The sequence below is a fragment of the Triplophysa dalaica genome, chromosome 23 (assembly GCF_015846415.1).
Source record: "Triplophysa dalaica isolate WHDGS20190420 chromosome 23, ASM1584641v1, whole genome shotgun sequence".
Classification (NCBI taxonomy): Eukaryota; Metazoa; Chordata; class Actinopteri; order Cypriniformes; family Nemacheilidae; genus Triplophysa; species Triplophysa dalaica.
Genome location: NC_079564.1, coordinates 857,209 through 873,719, shown reverse-complemented (window position 1 = coordinate 873,719; position 16,511 = coordinate 857,209). Strand labels below are relative to the sequence as shown.

At 40.7% G+C, this 16,511-nt stretch overlaps 1 protein-coding gene and 1 long non-coding RNA gene across 3 annotated transcripts in view; one reads left to right on the top strand and one right to left on the bottom strand.

Annotated features, from left to right (window-relative positions):
• Positions 1-61: 61 nt before the first annotated feature.
• Positions 62-16,511, bottom strand: part of obscnb (obscurin, cytoskeletal calmodulin and titin-interacting RhoGEF b) — a 49,942-nt gene continuing 33,492 nt past the window's right edge. Inside the window, 30 exon segments of the mRNA XM_056738205.1 lie at positions 62-2,185; positions 2,474-2,516; positions 2,745-2,847; positions 3,045-3,174; positions 3,308-3,410; positions 5,061-5,228; positions 5,320-5,433; positions 5,514-5,691; positions 5,772-5,930; positions 6,778-6,942; positions 7,127-7,243; positions 7,369-7,528; positions 7,667-7,837; positions 7,942-8,018; positions 8,110-8,310; positions 8,405-8,544; positions 10,889-10,945; positions 11,488-11,589; positions 11,689-11,732; positions 11,813-11,843; positions 11,981-12,199; positions 12,276-12,374; positions 12,494-12,535; positions 12,732-12,929; positions 13,058-13,194; positions 13,428-13,509; positions 13,867-14,148; positions 14,427-15,680; positions 15,791-16,060; positions 16,157-16,447. Coding sequence (XP_056594183.1) covers positions 1,192-2,185; positions 2,474-2,516; positions 2,745-2,847; positions 3,045-3,174; positions 3,308-3,410; positions 5,061-5,228; positions 5,320-5,433; positions 5,514-5,691; positions 5,772-5,930; positions 6,778-6,942; positions 7,127-7,243; positions 7,369-7,528; positions 7,667-7,837; positions 7,942-8,018; positions 8,110-8,310; positions 8,405-8,544; positions 10,889-10,945; positions 11,488-11,589; positions 11,689-11,732; positions 11,813-11,843; positions 11,981-12,199; positions 12,276-12,374; positions 12,494-12,535; positions 12,732-12,929; positions 13,058-13,194; positions 13,428-13,509; positions 13,867-14,148; positions 14,427-15,680; positions 15,791-16,060; positions 16,157-16,447 — 6,131 coding nt within the window. The 3' untranslated portion in view covers positions 62-1,191.
• LOC130413184 (uncharacterized) overlaps positions 9,178-16,511 on the top strand; it is a 44,552-nt gene continuing 37,218 nt past the window's right edge. For both annotated transcript variants that reach the window (XR_008905459.1, XR_008905458.1), the window contains exon 1: positions 9,178-9,748. This is a non-coding gene — a long non-coding RNA (uncharacterized LOC130413184). The remainder of the gene's footprint in view (positions 9,749-16,511) is intronic.

Sequence of the window (16,511 nt, the reverse complement as noted above, 5' to 3'; positions counted from 1 at the left end):
CTGCGTGTCCCGCCATTTACAACCCATCACACACAAAACAATCGCTTGAGGATCTTACAAGCATGGAGTTAACCCTGTGTTTTATTGTATGTTTATTGACATTCTCTACCAATCCGACTCTAAAGTATTCACACAAAGAAATATACGCTGCTCTTTAAATCAAGAGCTGATTTTTTCCAGACAAACACGTTTAGATTTGTTTTTTCAACCATAAAAATTACGTTACACACAGATTTGGGTCGACACGACATTTACATTCGTATCTAGAATCAAACACATTTCATATCTATTCGTTATTACTCGTTATTATCTCCAACACTTAAAACCTGTAAATACTGCTTCAAAACATGTCGCACAAGAAAGACAGTTAAAAATAAATATTCCTAAAGTCATAAATAGAGTTTGTGTTACATCATTCTTAAGCCGTTCTCTTAACACCTGGAAATAATCGTCAGACTACAAACCTAACAAACAAAAATGTAACGTTAAAAAGAATATGAAAGCCATCATTTATTCACCAGAATCTGTATGTGTGACTTTCTTCAGAGGAACACAAGAAGATATTTAGAGAAATGTGAACTCTTTGTGTTTTTACAATGGAAGTCAATGGGAGCCCATGTCATTTGGACAAATAATTTTGTGTCACACGGCTTTGAAATGACAGGGTGAGCAAATGATGACATAATTTTCCACTTTAAATAATGTTTAATGTTCGATGACATCATCAAGGTCTGCGTATTTGGTACACAAAGCAACCTAGACCTTCAATCGCAGTGTGTCGCACCAAAAGAACGCTTACACGAACTTCTTGGTTTAAAATAAAGTTAATTTGGCTGTTCAGACGTTCGAAAGAAAAACACATTCAGATCATATTGTCAGAGTCCAAACTTGTTATGTTGACTTAAGCAGATTCCTAAAGGAAATCTCAGGTGTTTAGGAGTTTCTGGTGCTTGGACGGATGGATTGTCCATATTTGCAGATTCACGTGGTTACGGGAAGTCAAGTACGTCTCAGGACGTTTGATGGATATAAAGACCTTGAGTTTGGCAGTTTCCAAAAGGAACGATCTGGTGTTAGCCGACGCCTTCCTATTGATTTGTACCTCCAGAGCATCACGCAAGATTTGACCGAGGCGATCTCTCCACTGTACCTCCAGACACCCAGAACACATCTCCTGGGTCACATTCTCTCCTACTGCTTTTCTGACGGGTTCCTCTGTGTGATTTGCACAGTAACTTGTCCGGTTGGCGCGTAGCTGCGAGTTCGCGCAGAAACTTGCGTTTTAAAGCTTTGCTGACCACCCTCCACCCCTCTCTGGACCTCAGAGCAGTACGTCGGCTGGACCTCAAGGCTCGCCAAGCGTGAATAGTTGGATGAAGGTTCCCTCGTCACGAGAATGGGTACGGTCTTCTCTCGCCTCATCCGAGAGCCGGTGTTCGCTGAGGGACTTGGAGTAAACACGCCGGTCAGGTGCTCCTTAAAGGTGCTGAAGAAGCCCATGCGAGGCCTTGCGGGTTCCACGGGACGGCCCACGTTCAACAGAACGGGTTTGCCGATGGCGGGTTCATTAATTTCTCTCTGCAAGACGGAGATCTCGCAGGGCGTCTGGACGGCTGGCTGGCGGTCTGTAGCGCTGCCGAAGGTTTCACCTTCCTGAGGGACGTAATCCTCGAGGTCTTCAAGAGTGAGAACTCGACTCTCGTGGGTGGCACCATCCTGACCGTCTTCCGGCTCAAGGGTGATGGTTCCTTCATCTTCATCTAGATCGGATATTTCTTCAAATGTCATGGGGAGATTGTCAACCTCCGCCTCGTTTTGTGCAGAATCTTCTTGTGAAGTCACAGCACTCATCTCCACCAACTTGTTGTTTGAGTTATTAGTGTTCGGGTTGCCAGGCGGTGATGGCTTGCCGGGGGAAACGCCTCTTCTTCTTGGTAACCTAGGTGATTTGTTGACTTTATACTCAATTATCTCCTCGACTTCTACCCATCTGGGATTCCTGGCCGTGGCCCCCGCAGACTCCTGAACGTAGAGCGTCGGGACGGTCTTTCTAGCCAGAGGTCTTCTCTGTCTGGGCGGTTCGGGCGTGGAGGTCTCCGAGCGGTAAGCGCCCATAGAGGAGGCCCGGGGGGACGCGTGACGCTTCATGCGTGTGTTCTTCACTACGGTGGTGATGGTCTCCTCGCTTATGGGGGAAAAAGCACATGTGTTTGGTTGTATAGTGTGATTATTGGCACATTCTTTGCAGAATTAAACAAGAGTAGCAACTGTAAAATTTTTGAATGTGGCCTTTTAAGGGCACCACTGGTCAATAAACTAAATACACAATTAAGTGCCCCTCAGATGGAGTATATGTAGTTTAGATCATATAAATTAGACGTAAAATTATACTAACAAAATATATTATAAAATGATAGTGAATGTTTTAAATAAAGAACATTAGGTGAGATTCAAAATCAAAAGTAGGACTTACATAATAATGGTTTTCTTCGGCATTTTTGTCTCCTGTTCTGTCACTAAAAAAAAAAAGGAACAGTTATAATGTCTAATATATAGTTAAACATGTACAGTATATATATAAATATACAATATTACATTCCTCAGCAATACTTCATAATATATTTTTACATGATCATGCAATTTATTTGATACATTTCTTTATTATATTCACTAATATAATCACTTTAAAGATGTATAGAAGTGAAGTAATCACAGATGGAGGAGATGCAGTCACAGAAATGTACCTTCTATAGAGATGGCCTGATCTGCTCTGCGTTCTCCAGCCATCGCCACAGCGGGAGTGACCAGTTGAGCACCACACCTGGCACTGCCCAGACGGTTAGACAGCTGCGGGTCAACCAGAAAGTCATCATTAGATGATTAACACAACTAAAACAAAGACTGCTATTTGATCATTCCCACATTATTAACATAACAATAAAACAAGATTTGACAATTACAACAGAAAAAGTATTTGTATTACAGTATGAAAGTGGACTTCTTGTCTTGTTTAAAAAGAGCAAGTGTAAGTTAATGTATTGTACCTCACAGTCGTAGTGACCCAGATCTCTCTCTCCAGGGTTCTTGATAACCAGAACCAGAACTCCACTGCGAGGTTCACCGTACGTCTGATACTTCTCTTGATCCGTCAGCAGTTTACCCTCCTTAAACCATCTGTCATACAGATACAGGTCAACTCATCAGGGTTATGCCATAGTTTTACTCATTTGAAGTCCATCATGAAAACGTTTCTTAAGTATATTTTACTTTGACGAAACACCACTGAGTTACCATTGAAAAATATTACCTTATTTTTGGACTCGGTGCACTCTGAATGATGCAAGAGAACTGAACATCTTCTCCATGAAAGAGTGTGGCGTTCCTGATCTTATTCACAAAACGTGGCGGTACTGGAAGAGAAAGAAGCGGGATTGACAGGAATTTCTTGAATTTGCATGAACATCACCCAGAAGACAATGTTATTGCTCAGATATTGCTCTTTTATAGCTCAAGAGCTCTCAAGTTAAGAAACATATATAGATATAGGGTGAAGGGCACCCTTCAAGCAAAACTGGTTGCAAAAAAACCTAAGAGTTCACTTGAGGAAACCTCACGGCTGTATATAAGTATTAACCCTTAACTGCTGAGGTGTTTACTTAAGTTCTCAAATTGCCTTTCTACTGTAAGAAATGAAGGGACCAATGAATGATATCAGGTTTAATGTAGTAATGACGCTCATTTTCAGAGATAAAACCAGACTAATAATACACAATTATTTTTGTTTTTGATCCATTATAGCAGATTAAGAGCAGATATTTTTCCGCAACTCAAATGTATCATTAGCTGTCATGGTACATTTGTGGTCTTTTAAAGTCCCTGTGAAGCAGAAGCAATCGTTTATACTTCCGTATTCTGACACATTTCCGAGTGAAAAGGAATTTCAAAGGAGGAAACTGAATGGGCGTGGCTTGCGTTTTTCACTGCGAAATGATTGGATGTTGCATTGCTGTTGCATTGATTTACAGATGAAGGGGAGGAGTTAACAGATGCTACGCCCAATCTGTGTTATTTCACTGTGGAAGAGCATTTTCAGATTTTTACTGAAGATTATGAGGGCACACAAATTTTGAAAAGAGAACGACCCACATTGATAAGCTAGTTACTATAAACGCTGCAATATTTCATGAAAGAGAGGAATTGTCATTTTTTATTTCACTGGGACTTTAAAGTCAATGGTATTTATGATTTCTAGCCAGTACGGCAACCACTTTCTGACAGAAACTACAGTGGAGTGCCAAGTATAAACACTTAAGGGTGAATGTAAAGACCATTGTTGCAACCTCAGGGATATTTTTCCCCTCAGGAAGACCTTCACTTAAGGGATTTCATGCAACCGGCACAGATGTTTATCTTTTAATTAGTTGAGGGCCCAACTAGAAACAAATAAGAAAGTTGTTAAAATATAAAAGTGTAAATTAATGTAGATTGTAAAGGTTAAATAATCAGGATTTGGGTCAATGTGATGAGAGAATTTTGAGTTGATATTGAGATCTTCAATCATATTGACTTTTGATTTGATTGTGGTTGACTTCTCTTTTGACACACTAATGGTGGATTCACACTGGGTGTCAGCGTCAATGCTCGACTGAGGGTGTTGACTGAAGCGCGGCCGACGTGATCGTCATAGTGACAACAGCCAATCAAATTATTCTTGGGTCTTGGATGAACGCAATTGGCTAGCACCTGCACTAGGTTATTTGCATAAGGCGACCTGATTGGCCTACGCCAGCGCTGGTGCTTGAAAAGTTGAGAAATGGAAGCGACGCTGATGGACCCACAAACGCTTGACGTCACCCATTCAAAATAAATGAGAAGCATTGACGCTGACTTCCCGTGTGAACCCAGCGTAATGACAGACACGTTTATCTGATTTCTGACTATCTGAGATGCAGAAGACTCATGCAAACACTTCCATATGCTCTCCACTGAATCTCACTGATGTTTAGGAGAACAATTGAGATATCAAAGAGATTTTCTCTTTTCTCAGTGCTGTCGCTCACCCTGCACAGTGATTTTTCCAAGTGTGCTGGCATTCCCCGAAGAGCTTGTAGCAAAGCACATGTACTGTCCCGAGTCTTCTGCCGTCATGTTGTCTAAGATGAGCGTGCAGGAGCCGTCCGGGTCCTCGATGATGATGTGATGAGGATCCGCCTTTACGGGACGCCCGTCTGTTTGAGAGAGCAGATCAGGGTTCAAGTATTTCAGTTACAAAGACAACACAACCCACCAGGAGCATCAATCCAACATTGTATTCCTGACCTTTATACCAGGTGACCTGTGGTTTGGGAACGCCGGTGACCTTACAGGCGAGTTTGACCGTCTGTCCGAGTTCTGCTGTGCAATCTGTTAGCACTGCGTCAAAATCTGGATGGCCTGTTAAACACAGATTGTTGTAAATATTTTGTGATGATTGCTGCCTTAAGACCTGGAGGATGCAGGAGTGGGCGGCTTACACCACGTTGGCATGCTGTATCGCAGCTGAAGATCACGGAGGTCACGGAGCCAGGAGTTCTTCAGAATAACGGTCCGGGCCTGAAGCGTGTATTTCCTCACCGAATCTTCTCGCTCGTGCCAGATCTCGAACGCTCTCTCGTCTCCCTCCACAGTCTCGTTTACATCAATGTTTGTGAGCTACGTTCAAATCATATATAAGAATTTAAAGAAATGTTGGACACGGTCTCATTTCCAGTGTTGTTTTAAGGGTCTCATACCTTCATCATGTTCTTGAAGACGTATGTCTGCGTGTCTGTGGTTGTCTCTCTCTTCTGCTTGCAGATGACCACGTGGTTTTTGAAGAGAAAGACGTGACGGTGATGACCTCTAGAGGATGTGCGAACTCCAGGTGCGCCTTCCCAAACCATAAAAGGTCCCTACAAAACAGTTTTTATGTGTTATATAAGTTAAATATGCATGCAGTATAACACTAATTCACTTTTGATTAAAAATACATTTTTAATGCGGCATAGCTATAAAGAAATAATATTCCTCGCTATTGTGCTGTTGTCAATGGAAAAACTGTAAAGAACTTGTTTAAAGGTTCAGTGTGTTATATTTATATGTACTAGCAATACATTTGGATTTATACATTAACCTACATGGTATTGGCCATGTTGTTTCTACAGTAGCCCTGAAGGGACAAACTGCTCTGCAGATAAAGAAGCAGAAACGCGATGACATCTTATGCAGCGTTCACACCAAATTACTATTACTTACATAGTCAATGCAAAGACGTAAATAGACGCGAACTCGCAGCAGGCAACGCGAATGACAGTCGCAGCGCCCGTTTTGTGTATTTCACGTCGCCTGTTGCGAGTCTTCCGCGCAAGTTGAAAACGCAAAGTTCTCATTGACACGAAGCCTACTGGACGCCTAGTCCAGACACGAGAAGACACTCCCTGTCGTGTGATGTTTTTCGCGTCAGTAGTAAAGCATGGAATGCGATTGTTAATGTTTGGTGTGAACACATCATTACACTGGGTTGACACCAAACGGGAATTAAGTGTTTTAAGCGAGTAAATGACATTCAAAGTCAATGTGGCAGGCGGTGCGAACGTATAAAGATTTAAAGTATTTTAGTCCTGTGTCAGCCGCCAAAGTGCTTCGAAATAGAGGGGTGGAGCGAGACGTTGGTTACAATTCCTCACCTCACCACTAGATGTCGCTAACATCGTCACATTGCTTCTGTAAGGATTGTCCGGTCTGTGTTATGTAGTGTACCTGTCTAATGGGTTCTCCCAGTGCCTCCAGGTTGGCAGGGTAATTCTCGATAAGAGACACATGATGTGTGTTGTCCGAGCGCTGTGACAGAGATGACACCATGGCGTAGGCCTGCTCAAGTAAGCAGCAGTTCTGACCGTTCCTCGCTTTGTTACGTATCATATCCTAAAATACAACAAGGAACTCGTAAATATCATCACAATCTTATTGTTATTGATCGTTGAATATACAGCATGTTATTGGATAAAGACATTCTTCAATACATTTCTTAGAATTATTCACCAGTTCTGTATAAGGGGAGTAGTAGCCATTCAAGTGCCTATAAAGCAAACGTGAAGTAGTTTTGTACCTTCAGCAAAGCTCTGTATTTTTGTATTCTCTCCAGCGGCCTCTGAAGATAAGCATTAATACTCAACACAGGACCTTCTGAGGGGTCAACATTCACCAACTCTGAGGCTGTATAATCCTGATGGAAAACAATCAAATGAAATGGTAGAGCTTCTGTTTTATTTAAAATACTTTTTAGCTGTCGCACATTCATGACAGAAATTATAATACTGTCAATCATTAGCGATCACGTTTGGAACCCACCTTAAAGTATTGATGCACGTCCTTCTCGCCGATAGCAGACTCAGCCGCGGTCTGTCCAACGAGATACTGCAGATATTTCTCAAAACCTTCAGAATTTTTCAGGAAATGCATAGCGATGTCGTCATCTGTGTCGCACTCACGCAGACCAGGCAATAAAGAGCTGGAAAGGAAATAAACACTTCTTTTTTATGCTAAAATGTATTTTCTCCATTTCAACACTATTTCAGACCAATGCATATTTATGATGTATATTATAAAATGTGTTTATTTTTTATGACAATTGCCTGATCCTCTTTACCTGTTATGGAAAATCTTCAAATCGTCGATGTTACGAAAGATAGTTTCCTTGTGGCTGGTGATATGAGGTGAAGTGCTCTCCTCGCCAACACGCTTCAGATGATTTGACGTGACAAACTCCATCTCCTTCAGAAACTCAGACTCTGTGCTGATCAGATCCTGAAGGAGTTGACTAGGAGAAGTGAAACGGACACAGAATTGACAGGTTGTAGCATAATACAGCATATAAGTACTTACTTATGTCCAACAACTTTCTTGGTATGCATGTCAATTTACCAGAGTTTCTTTTTGTATTCTGTTTCGGTGAGTTCCTCTCCGTTGGTTTCTGGGAGGTCTGTTGCGTCTGCAGATAGCTTTTAACACAACCAGGAGGTCATCATTAATATTAATGCACTTAAACCGCACTTACAAATGTACGAGTATCTCTGCATTGTGACAAAACACCTTCAGCCTTTTGTCGAGATATGCAGGTGACACCCATCCCTGCCGAGACGGGGTGGATTTGGTGGGTTTGGTGCGAACCAGCCATTTAAGGGGGTGAGCAGAGTCCAAAACCTCCACATACAGGCCCTCCTTCAGAGAGATGGTCTCTTTACTGACCCCAATAGGGTTGTAATCAGCAGTCACCACGTAGATATCAAACATCTGCAAAATACATTTAAAAAAGTTGTCTTTTCAGAACAGAAGAGCAAACATTGCCCTGGTAGATTGTGACATAAACACGTCATGTATGTACGACCTCTCCTCTGGCGTCTCCCTCATCTGACTCTGATGAAGAGTCTGCGATCAGAGAAGCGGGCCGTGACCGACCGTGGAATGGAGATGCCGAAGGGGTTTTGGTTTCATCATCGCTGTCGGCTCCTGGGACACGTAATGAAGCTTAAAAAAAGAAGAGAAGAAGAAAAGAAGGCAGACATCACCTGTCAATCAATTTGTGTTTATTTCCAGCACAGTCATGTGTATCAGTTCTGGCCTTTATACACCAGATGTGACCAAAATACATTAGATGTCTTGAATAGATAATATAATCCAGCTTTAATCCTCCTAGTAGCTTGTCCTTGTAAACTAACGGTACTGTTTAGCGTGTTGACAAAATGTTTAAATGCTCTCCTAGTTGTAAGTTGCTTTGGATAAAAGCGTATTCAAAAAGAATAAATGTAAACATATTTCCATGTCATTTAATAATCTGGGCATACATTGAAGAAAAATAATAAAATAGCCTTATAATAATATGATTAATATCTAAATCATTTAATGATATCGTACAGACCCAGCATTATATTATTTTAAATGATTTAGATATGTAAAAAAGAAAACTGTTATCTAATTCGGCACATTCATCAAATGGAAAACTTTAATTATGATTCGGTTTAAACTCTCAAATATCTTTAAATGTAACAAATGTAATGCTTTAACATACCCACGTGTCAGTGTTTAACTCTTTATAAATGTACATAGGACTGTTTGTGATCTTTAACGTGCCAATATTCGCTGATCTCATTCATCTCGCGATAACTGAGCGAAATATTCAAACATAGGCTGCGTCCGAAATACCCTAATATAGTGCACTATTTGAGGGGTCATCCATTTTTTAATGGTCTCCGAATTCAAAGTGGACATTATTGAGTGCACTCATTCAATTCATGATAGATCATAATAACAAATGTACAACCGATGTAAACTCGCGGCTAGCTGCTAGCCATCTATCGTGGAGCTCGCGCTGAATGAATTCCCGCGTCTCGGCAGAAGATGGCGCCCGCACCATTTCCAGTCCACTGAGTGTCCGAATTTAGTCACCTATTTCCTTAAAGTATACTATATTAGTGAAATAATGTAGGGAATAGTGAATGAGGGTGTAGTGGTCGATTTCGGACACAGACAGTGGCGCCTTTTATAGCGGGAGGAGATGAAGTTTAGCATCATGGACCTTTGATTTTAAGCGCAGAGACACAGAATACTTTTGGTTATGCGGACTTATAGAAATAATGGACGAATTTATATTTCTAAAAGGTGTATAATGATTTATGAGGAAATCTGTTCTTTGTTTTTACGAACTTGGTTCAAACATGCTGCTCCATCTCAGGTAAGAACCACTCATCGTGCTTATTCACGAAACATAAAGTTAAAATGGGTTATTACAGATAAAATGCATCTGCTGTAGTATGTAGTTTACAAAGTTGTTATCCACTTTCACCAAGTTTAAAATTAACCCGTTTAACAACAGTTTTACAAATACAATGTTTTTGTTGTTGTTGTTTTGAATTATTTATAGTAAAATAAACATGGTTAATTTTCATAAACGCAAATACCGTGTAGCTTAATAAAATATTTTCTTGTGATATAAAGAGTGTGAAGCTGACGTCATGCACTGCTGCATGTTGCAGTGGCGCCGCCATCTTGGGAGGATAATACTCCACTGCTATTATTGTGTTGATATGTAGCGTTGCTTGTTTTGTTTGATATATGGAGAAACCGAAAGTGATTCAACCATGTGCTTTTACCGAACGACTCTGCGTAATGCTACTGCAGTTTTTAACGCAGCAAACCCTACATACCATAGTTATATTTCCCAATCAAACAAGAAAAACAAAACACTACATTGAACGGACTAGTAGCCATCCTCCCAAGATGGCGCAACATTCAACGTGGAGTGACGCCGATAAACAAGCTATATAGTGAAAGCAGTGGCGACAGAAAAGGGCCACATTTTAATTTGACTTCACACCAGGTCCATTACAATAACATTTCTCTCATATTTCAGCATGCGCTTGGCCATTTCATGCTTTGACAAAATAATTACATTATGATCATCAACATAGCTGTGCACAAACACAAACGTAGTTGCTCATGCAACTACTTCTAAATAAATATGAAAGAAGGCATTTGAACCCCTTCTTTCTGTGTATACTGAAACAGAGACACCTTGAATGTGGCTACAATTTACTTTGTGCAAAAAACGAGACCACCGAATTTCAAAAACATTTATTCTGAACTGTCACAAAAGGCCCTGATTTTGAAGAACCATGACTTTTAGCCATATATAGTGCATTTTGCTTTCCATATAAACAAGCAATTTCTTAAATTTGAATAATAATTGGCTATATATGTATATATAGAATTTAAAGAATTGAAATATGTGCAATCTGACTAACAACAGCATAGCCTCACAGAGGAAAAAGTCATGATTCTGTTGTGTTACGCTGGAAGTTCTGCAGATACATACTGGTTACTTTGGGCCAAGATTTCATCCACTGGAGCACTTGATGGTTCTGTGAGCTGTCTGAATAAATCAATGCTTCAATGAGAACGAGAATGAGAGTGAATGGAGGGAGGAGAGGATGAATGGATCGACAGACAAAAGAAGGGAGTCATTGAATTGAGAAGTAGTTATGGAATCCAGACAGAGGTGGTATTTTTACAAGATAAAAGTCCAGCAAAATTTTCCTGAGAAGATACAGGCTAGAGTGTATACATTTTTTATGTGAGTCTGAGACAGGTGCAAACTCTATTTCAGTACTCACACCCCGTGACAAAATCTCAAAGCAATTGGGCACACAAAGCTCACTCAAAATCAAAGCAGACTTTTGAGTGAATATTAGAACGCATCTGTAAAAGAAAGACTACATAAAAGTATTAGTTGTAATACTAGTCAGTAACTGGACACACAATAACACAATGTAAGTGCATTTAAAAGTTATGTAGAAAAATTCTGATTTACATTTAAACATTTGTGCAATATTGTGGCAGTGCAGGTTACAAAAATGTCTAGCTCATTATTATCTGCAAAAAAAAGGATCCAGATAAAAAATTGGCCTTTCTTACCTTGAGTGATCTTGGCTGATACCATTTCTGTGATTTGGGTCGTGAGCTTATGTAGAAATTCCTCTGTACCCACTTTACCCAGGTAGGGTATTTTGATCTCTCCTGACATGTGACAATGATGATTTTTTTAATTCCACTTTTTAAAAAATACACACGATCTGAATCGTGATTGTATGCAAACATAAACAAGTAAATATTCACCTTTACCCTCTTCTTCAGGTGGGCTGATAGTAATTCCAAGAATGCTGAGAACAAATATAGCAAATTATATATACAACAAATCTATAACATCGCTTTACTTTTGTAAACATCTGTCTAAACTTACTCTGCTCCCACTTTTTCCTTTTGTTCCGTTGCTGTTGGATAAAAAAGTTTGAAATCAGCTAAAGTTCCAATAGGTTATTTAAAAAGATTATATAAAGGACTAAGATAATGTATAAATATTATTATTAAAAACCTCATATAATCCTGAACTAAATCATATGTTACTGACCAAGCTCCACGTCTAGTCGGGCCGTGTTGACCGACTGTCCAGCACGGTTGGTGGCGATGCAGGTGTACATGCCTCTGTGTTCCTTTCCCACTTCCATGAGGATTAGACTATGCTGACAGCCAGAACTGGCCACTTTATAACCGGGTGTGTCTGCCTTGATCCACAAAATATCCTTCTCTGACACCTCCTTTAACCAGTTCACAGATGGGGTCGGGGAACCTTTTGAACAGTTATAATCTTAAATACATCGACCCTAAATAAATACTTTTGGTAGATGATCGGATCACTGTTATACCTTCCACTTTGACTGACAGCGTTATACTTGCTCCTTGTTTCACCTTCTTGTTGCTAAACCTCTCTAGGAATCGGGGTGGCACAAGTGGCACCTTTGAATCTATTTGTGGTAGAATGCAGTTTACATACCAAATAACTCTACGTGCATGCATCATTTTTCGTATCAAACGGTTTAAATGAGTGTTAATATGTGAGGATTCATAATTCAAGGATTGTTACCTCTCATTCTTCCCTGTTCAGGTGATGGGCGCTCTCCAGGACCTAACAAGCACAAATTAAGTAAACGGACATAAGAAAATTTTAGGCTGTGTCTCACTATAAAATCAAAATGAAAGTTTAAACACGTAAAGGCACTTTTAACATTTGTAATTTTGTGCCATAATTATCTTACCTAAGACCCATGCAATTATAATGCAAAAATGTATACTGTTGTCTAAAGCACACAAGCCACGTTTACCCAATACGTTCAGTCGCGCTGAAGAATAGGCGGAGCCAGCAATGTTACTAATGTACACAGAGTACTCTCCAGTATCCTCGCGGTTTAAATCCAAAATCTCAAGACTATGCTGATCACGTTTGGTCGACAATAAAATTCTGCTCGAGGCTTGAAGTGGGGTGCCGTCTTTAAACCAGTACAACCTTGGAGTGGGAAATCCTGCAGAAATGCAAAGGAAAACCTATTTCACTTTTACATACTTTTTTATTCATTAGAAACTAACTGGATCATGTAAGAAGAAACTTAAAATGTTAAACAATTAAACGAGAATTTGCAACAAAACGTACCTTTGACCTTAACACTCAATTTAGCAATTGGTGCTCCAGGACTGAGGAACAGATCATGTAACTCTTCCACAACCTGAGGAAGTTGCTCGTCCTCCGCCACTGACTCGAAGGCTTCTGTGTCCGTCCTGTGCTCTAAACTATTAAGAAGAATAACCCAAAGCAGAAGCGTATTTGAAACTTGGCTTAGAGGTTTGTTGCGATAGTTTGTCAATATCTTTCAATATTAAATTGTAATATTGACATACAAATTATACAATGTTTCTTTCTGTCTTAAAGTTTATTTAAAATGTGCATTGTGAAAGGCACTATACAAACAAACTTGACTTGTCATAAATTAAAAAATCACTAGTAAAATAGAATGAAATCGTACCTAGACATATAACCCTTGGCACTGACATAGGACGATGTCTCTGTGGCATCAGCTGCTGTGTCATAATCTGAGCTGCATGACACTATAAATATATGCAAATATTAATTAAAAGTTTAACTGAAATTATTTAAAACCTTAAAATTTAGGTTAACTAGATGCGAGTCAATCAATTCAAGAATTTTACAGAAACCACAGGAGCAAGCTGTCAAAAGATATTATGCTTAACGTTAAGAAAAAAAACATCTTAATAGGTAAATGTGGTTAATAAAAAAGTAGTGGGTTTTGTTAAAGTGATGACAATGCACGGTTCCCTCAATGCACATGCAGACACTTTAATGCACTGGTAAAAGAAAGTGTGAGTTAACATCATTTCAGATTACATTGCTTTGAAGATCAGCCTTAGAGGCCGAATAACACTTTCTTTTAACAGTGTACTCACTGTCCACCCTCAGTTCAGCCCTGCTGGAGGCGATGCCACTGTCATTTTCTGCCATGCATCGGTACACTCCCATGTCTGTGGGGAGAACAGCTGTAATGATCAGCTGGTGGCGGCTCGCCAGATCTTCATTGATCATGTAGTGGTCGTTCTCCTCCAACAGCTTTCCATCCTTAAACCATCGCACAATGGGAGGGGGGGTGCCAGTGATCACACAGTCAAAGCTGACTGGAAATCCGTCAGGAACATCCTGGCTGCGGAGCTCCGTGAGAAAGACGGGGGCCGCTGAGAGGTTGGTCAGCGATTAAGGTAAATGGAAGAGGGCAAACAAAACCAAAAGAACAGAACAAGGCAATACTTTTAAGGAGGAATTCCCAAGCAGACAAAAAAGACATGCCACAGGTCCGTGTTTTTAAACATTTTTGCGAAGATCAAACATGCTTCAGATGCTGGATTCTCATAACAAACATAATCAAACATTTAACCATGCATATTTACAAAGAATCACAGATTGAAGTAAAAACTAATATTAAAACTACATGGAAGTGTAAGAGTTGTCATACCAGGGGGTCCAGTCATGAAAGCAGGCCTTTCCTGAGTTGGGGTTCGGCAGCCGTCTTGGGAGAAGCCAATCTTTGTGATCCGCAACTCTACCTTAGCACCCGCTTCTATTATGGCGGTTTCGATGGGCGCTCCTTGATATGTAAACATTTCCTCGAAGCGCTGAGAAGCCACTTGAGCTTCACCACGGTTATCAAAGCGAATGTAGATGTACAGATCATCCTCCCGGTATGACTGTAGATCTGTTGGCGGTAAATCTCCTTCATCAGCACTTATAAAAGGTTCCTCTTCCACATCTGGAGGAAGACGAGTACGCAGAAGTCGTCGTAATCTTTTGCTCGCCTGACGTAATGTCTCATCCATCTCGCTTCCTGAAGAGCTCTCAGCTTCACTATCTGCACTGTATCCCAGGGTAAGTGGCCGTCGCCCAGAAGATTCTCTCAGTGACCCTATAGTGACTTTACCACTATGTGTTGTAATGCCAAACTTATTGGTCACTTCACAAGTATACACACCTGTGTCTTTGGTTGTGGCAGCTGTCACTACTAAAGAGCAGGTGCCATCATTATAGATGTCTATATGGTAGTGCTTGCCATCTGTTAGGGGTTCACCATCTTTCAGCCAGCGAACTTTGTCTGGCTTTCCTTCCACAATGCACTCTAGGTGAATTGTCCCATTGGGCTCTTTAGTCTGATCCTTGAATACTTCTTTGAAGACTGGTCGCATGTCCTTCCTAGCTTTATAACCCTTAAATGCTGCTTGAATCTTGACAGCAGCCTCCAGCAACCCATCCCCTTCATTAGCCTCCATGAGAGGCTCCACAGCTGTTTGTGTAACTGACTGCTCAGTCATCTGGAAGTGCTCATATAGTTTCTTGGAGGCAGTGGTCTCAGCCGTACCTTCCACAGTTACGGAGGACTTGGTGCTTTTCTTTAGGTAAGACACTAGGCTTGTCCCACTTAGAGATTCTTCATCAGAACTGGTGTAGAGATTAGGTTCCCCTGTGATTTTGGCAGTTGCTTCAACAGGTCCCTCCTTTTTTACGTCCTTTGCAGGTACTTTGCTCTCTCTGCTTTGTGCCTTTTCTTTTCCATCTTCTTCTGGCAACTCTGAAATGGAATCCAATGTGGGCTCTCGGCTCATTCTTCGCTTCTTGGCCACTGCCTCCCACAAAGCGTGTAGGTCTCCCTCAGAGGCAGCCTCAACAGGAAGTTTGGGCTGGCTACCAATATCCTGAGAAAGTGTTGTGTCATCTCCTGTAATCAGGCAAAAACAAGAGCTAGTTAAAAAGTTTAAAGTAAATTTTGTTAAAAAATAATTTTGACACACAATGACAGTGATTTACAAGTGTGTTTAAGGAATGCACCTTCAAGGTTTAAATTAATTGATGTCTTTGAATCCTCGGAGGCCATACAAGAATAAACACCCTGGTCTGCTGACTGGAAGTCCTTGATGAGCAAAACCTGGCTCTTGCCCTCTGTAACTGGTTGGTACTTCACTCCAACCTCTATCTCTCGGTTGTCCTTGAGCCATGTAACTTGTTTGCTCTCTGAAGAAAGTTCACATTCCAAACGAATCATCTTTCCTTTTTGGAGCTCAGAGCTGCTTAATATGTTGCTAATGGTCACTGGTGCATCTGAAAAACAAAGGTTCATATAAATAACAGTTAAAGAAACAAGAATACAATAGGACCAGGGGTGTCTTTTATGTCTTTATGTTATTTTAATCTTACCTAGCGTTATGGTTTGAGGTAACTGGACAGGCTCGCCAATGCCAGCACGATTAATGGCTGCAACACGGAACCTGTAACCTGCCCCAGGAATGAGATTCTCAACCAAAAATTCAGTGTTACACACTGGTTCTGTATGGCAGGGCAGCCAGAGGACACTATCCACAAGACGCATCTCTACTCGGTAACCCAGAACTGGGCTTCCTCCATCATTAAGCGGTGTGAACCAAGAAAGCGTGACGAAAGTAGGGCCTTTACTGACCATCTCTGGATCTTCAGGGGGATCAGGCACAGCTAATAACAACAGAACGAAAGTCAGACAACAAGAAACAGAACATAGGAACATGTAGTAGTATTC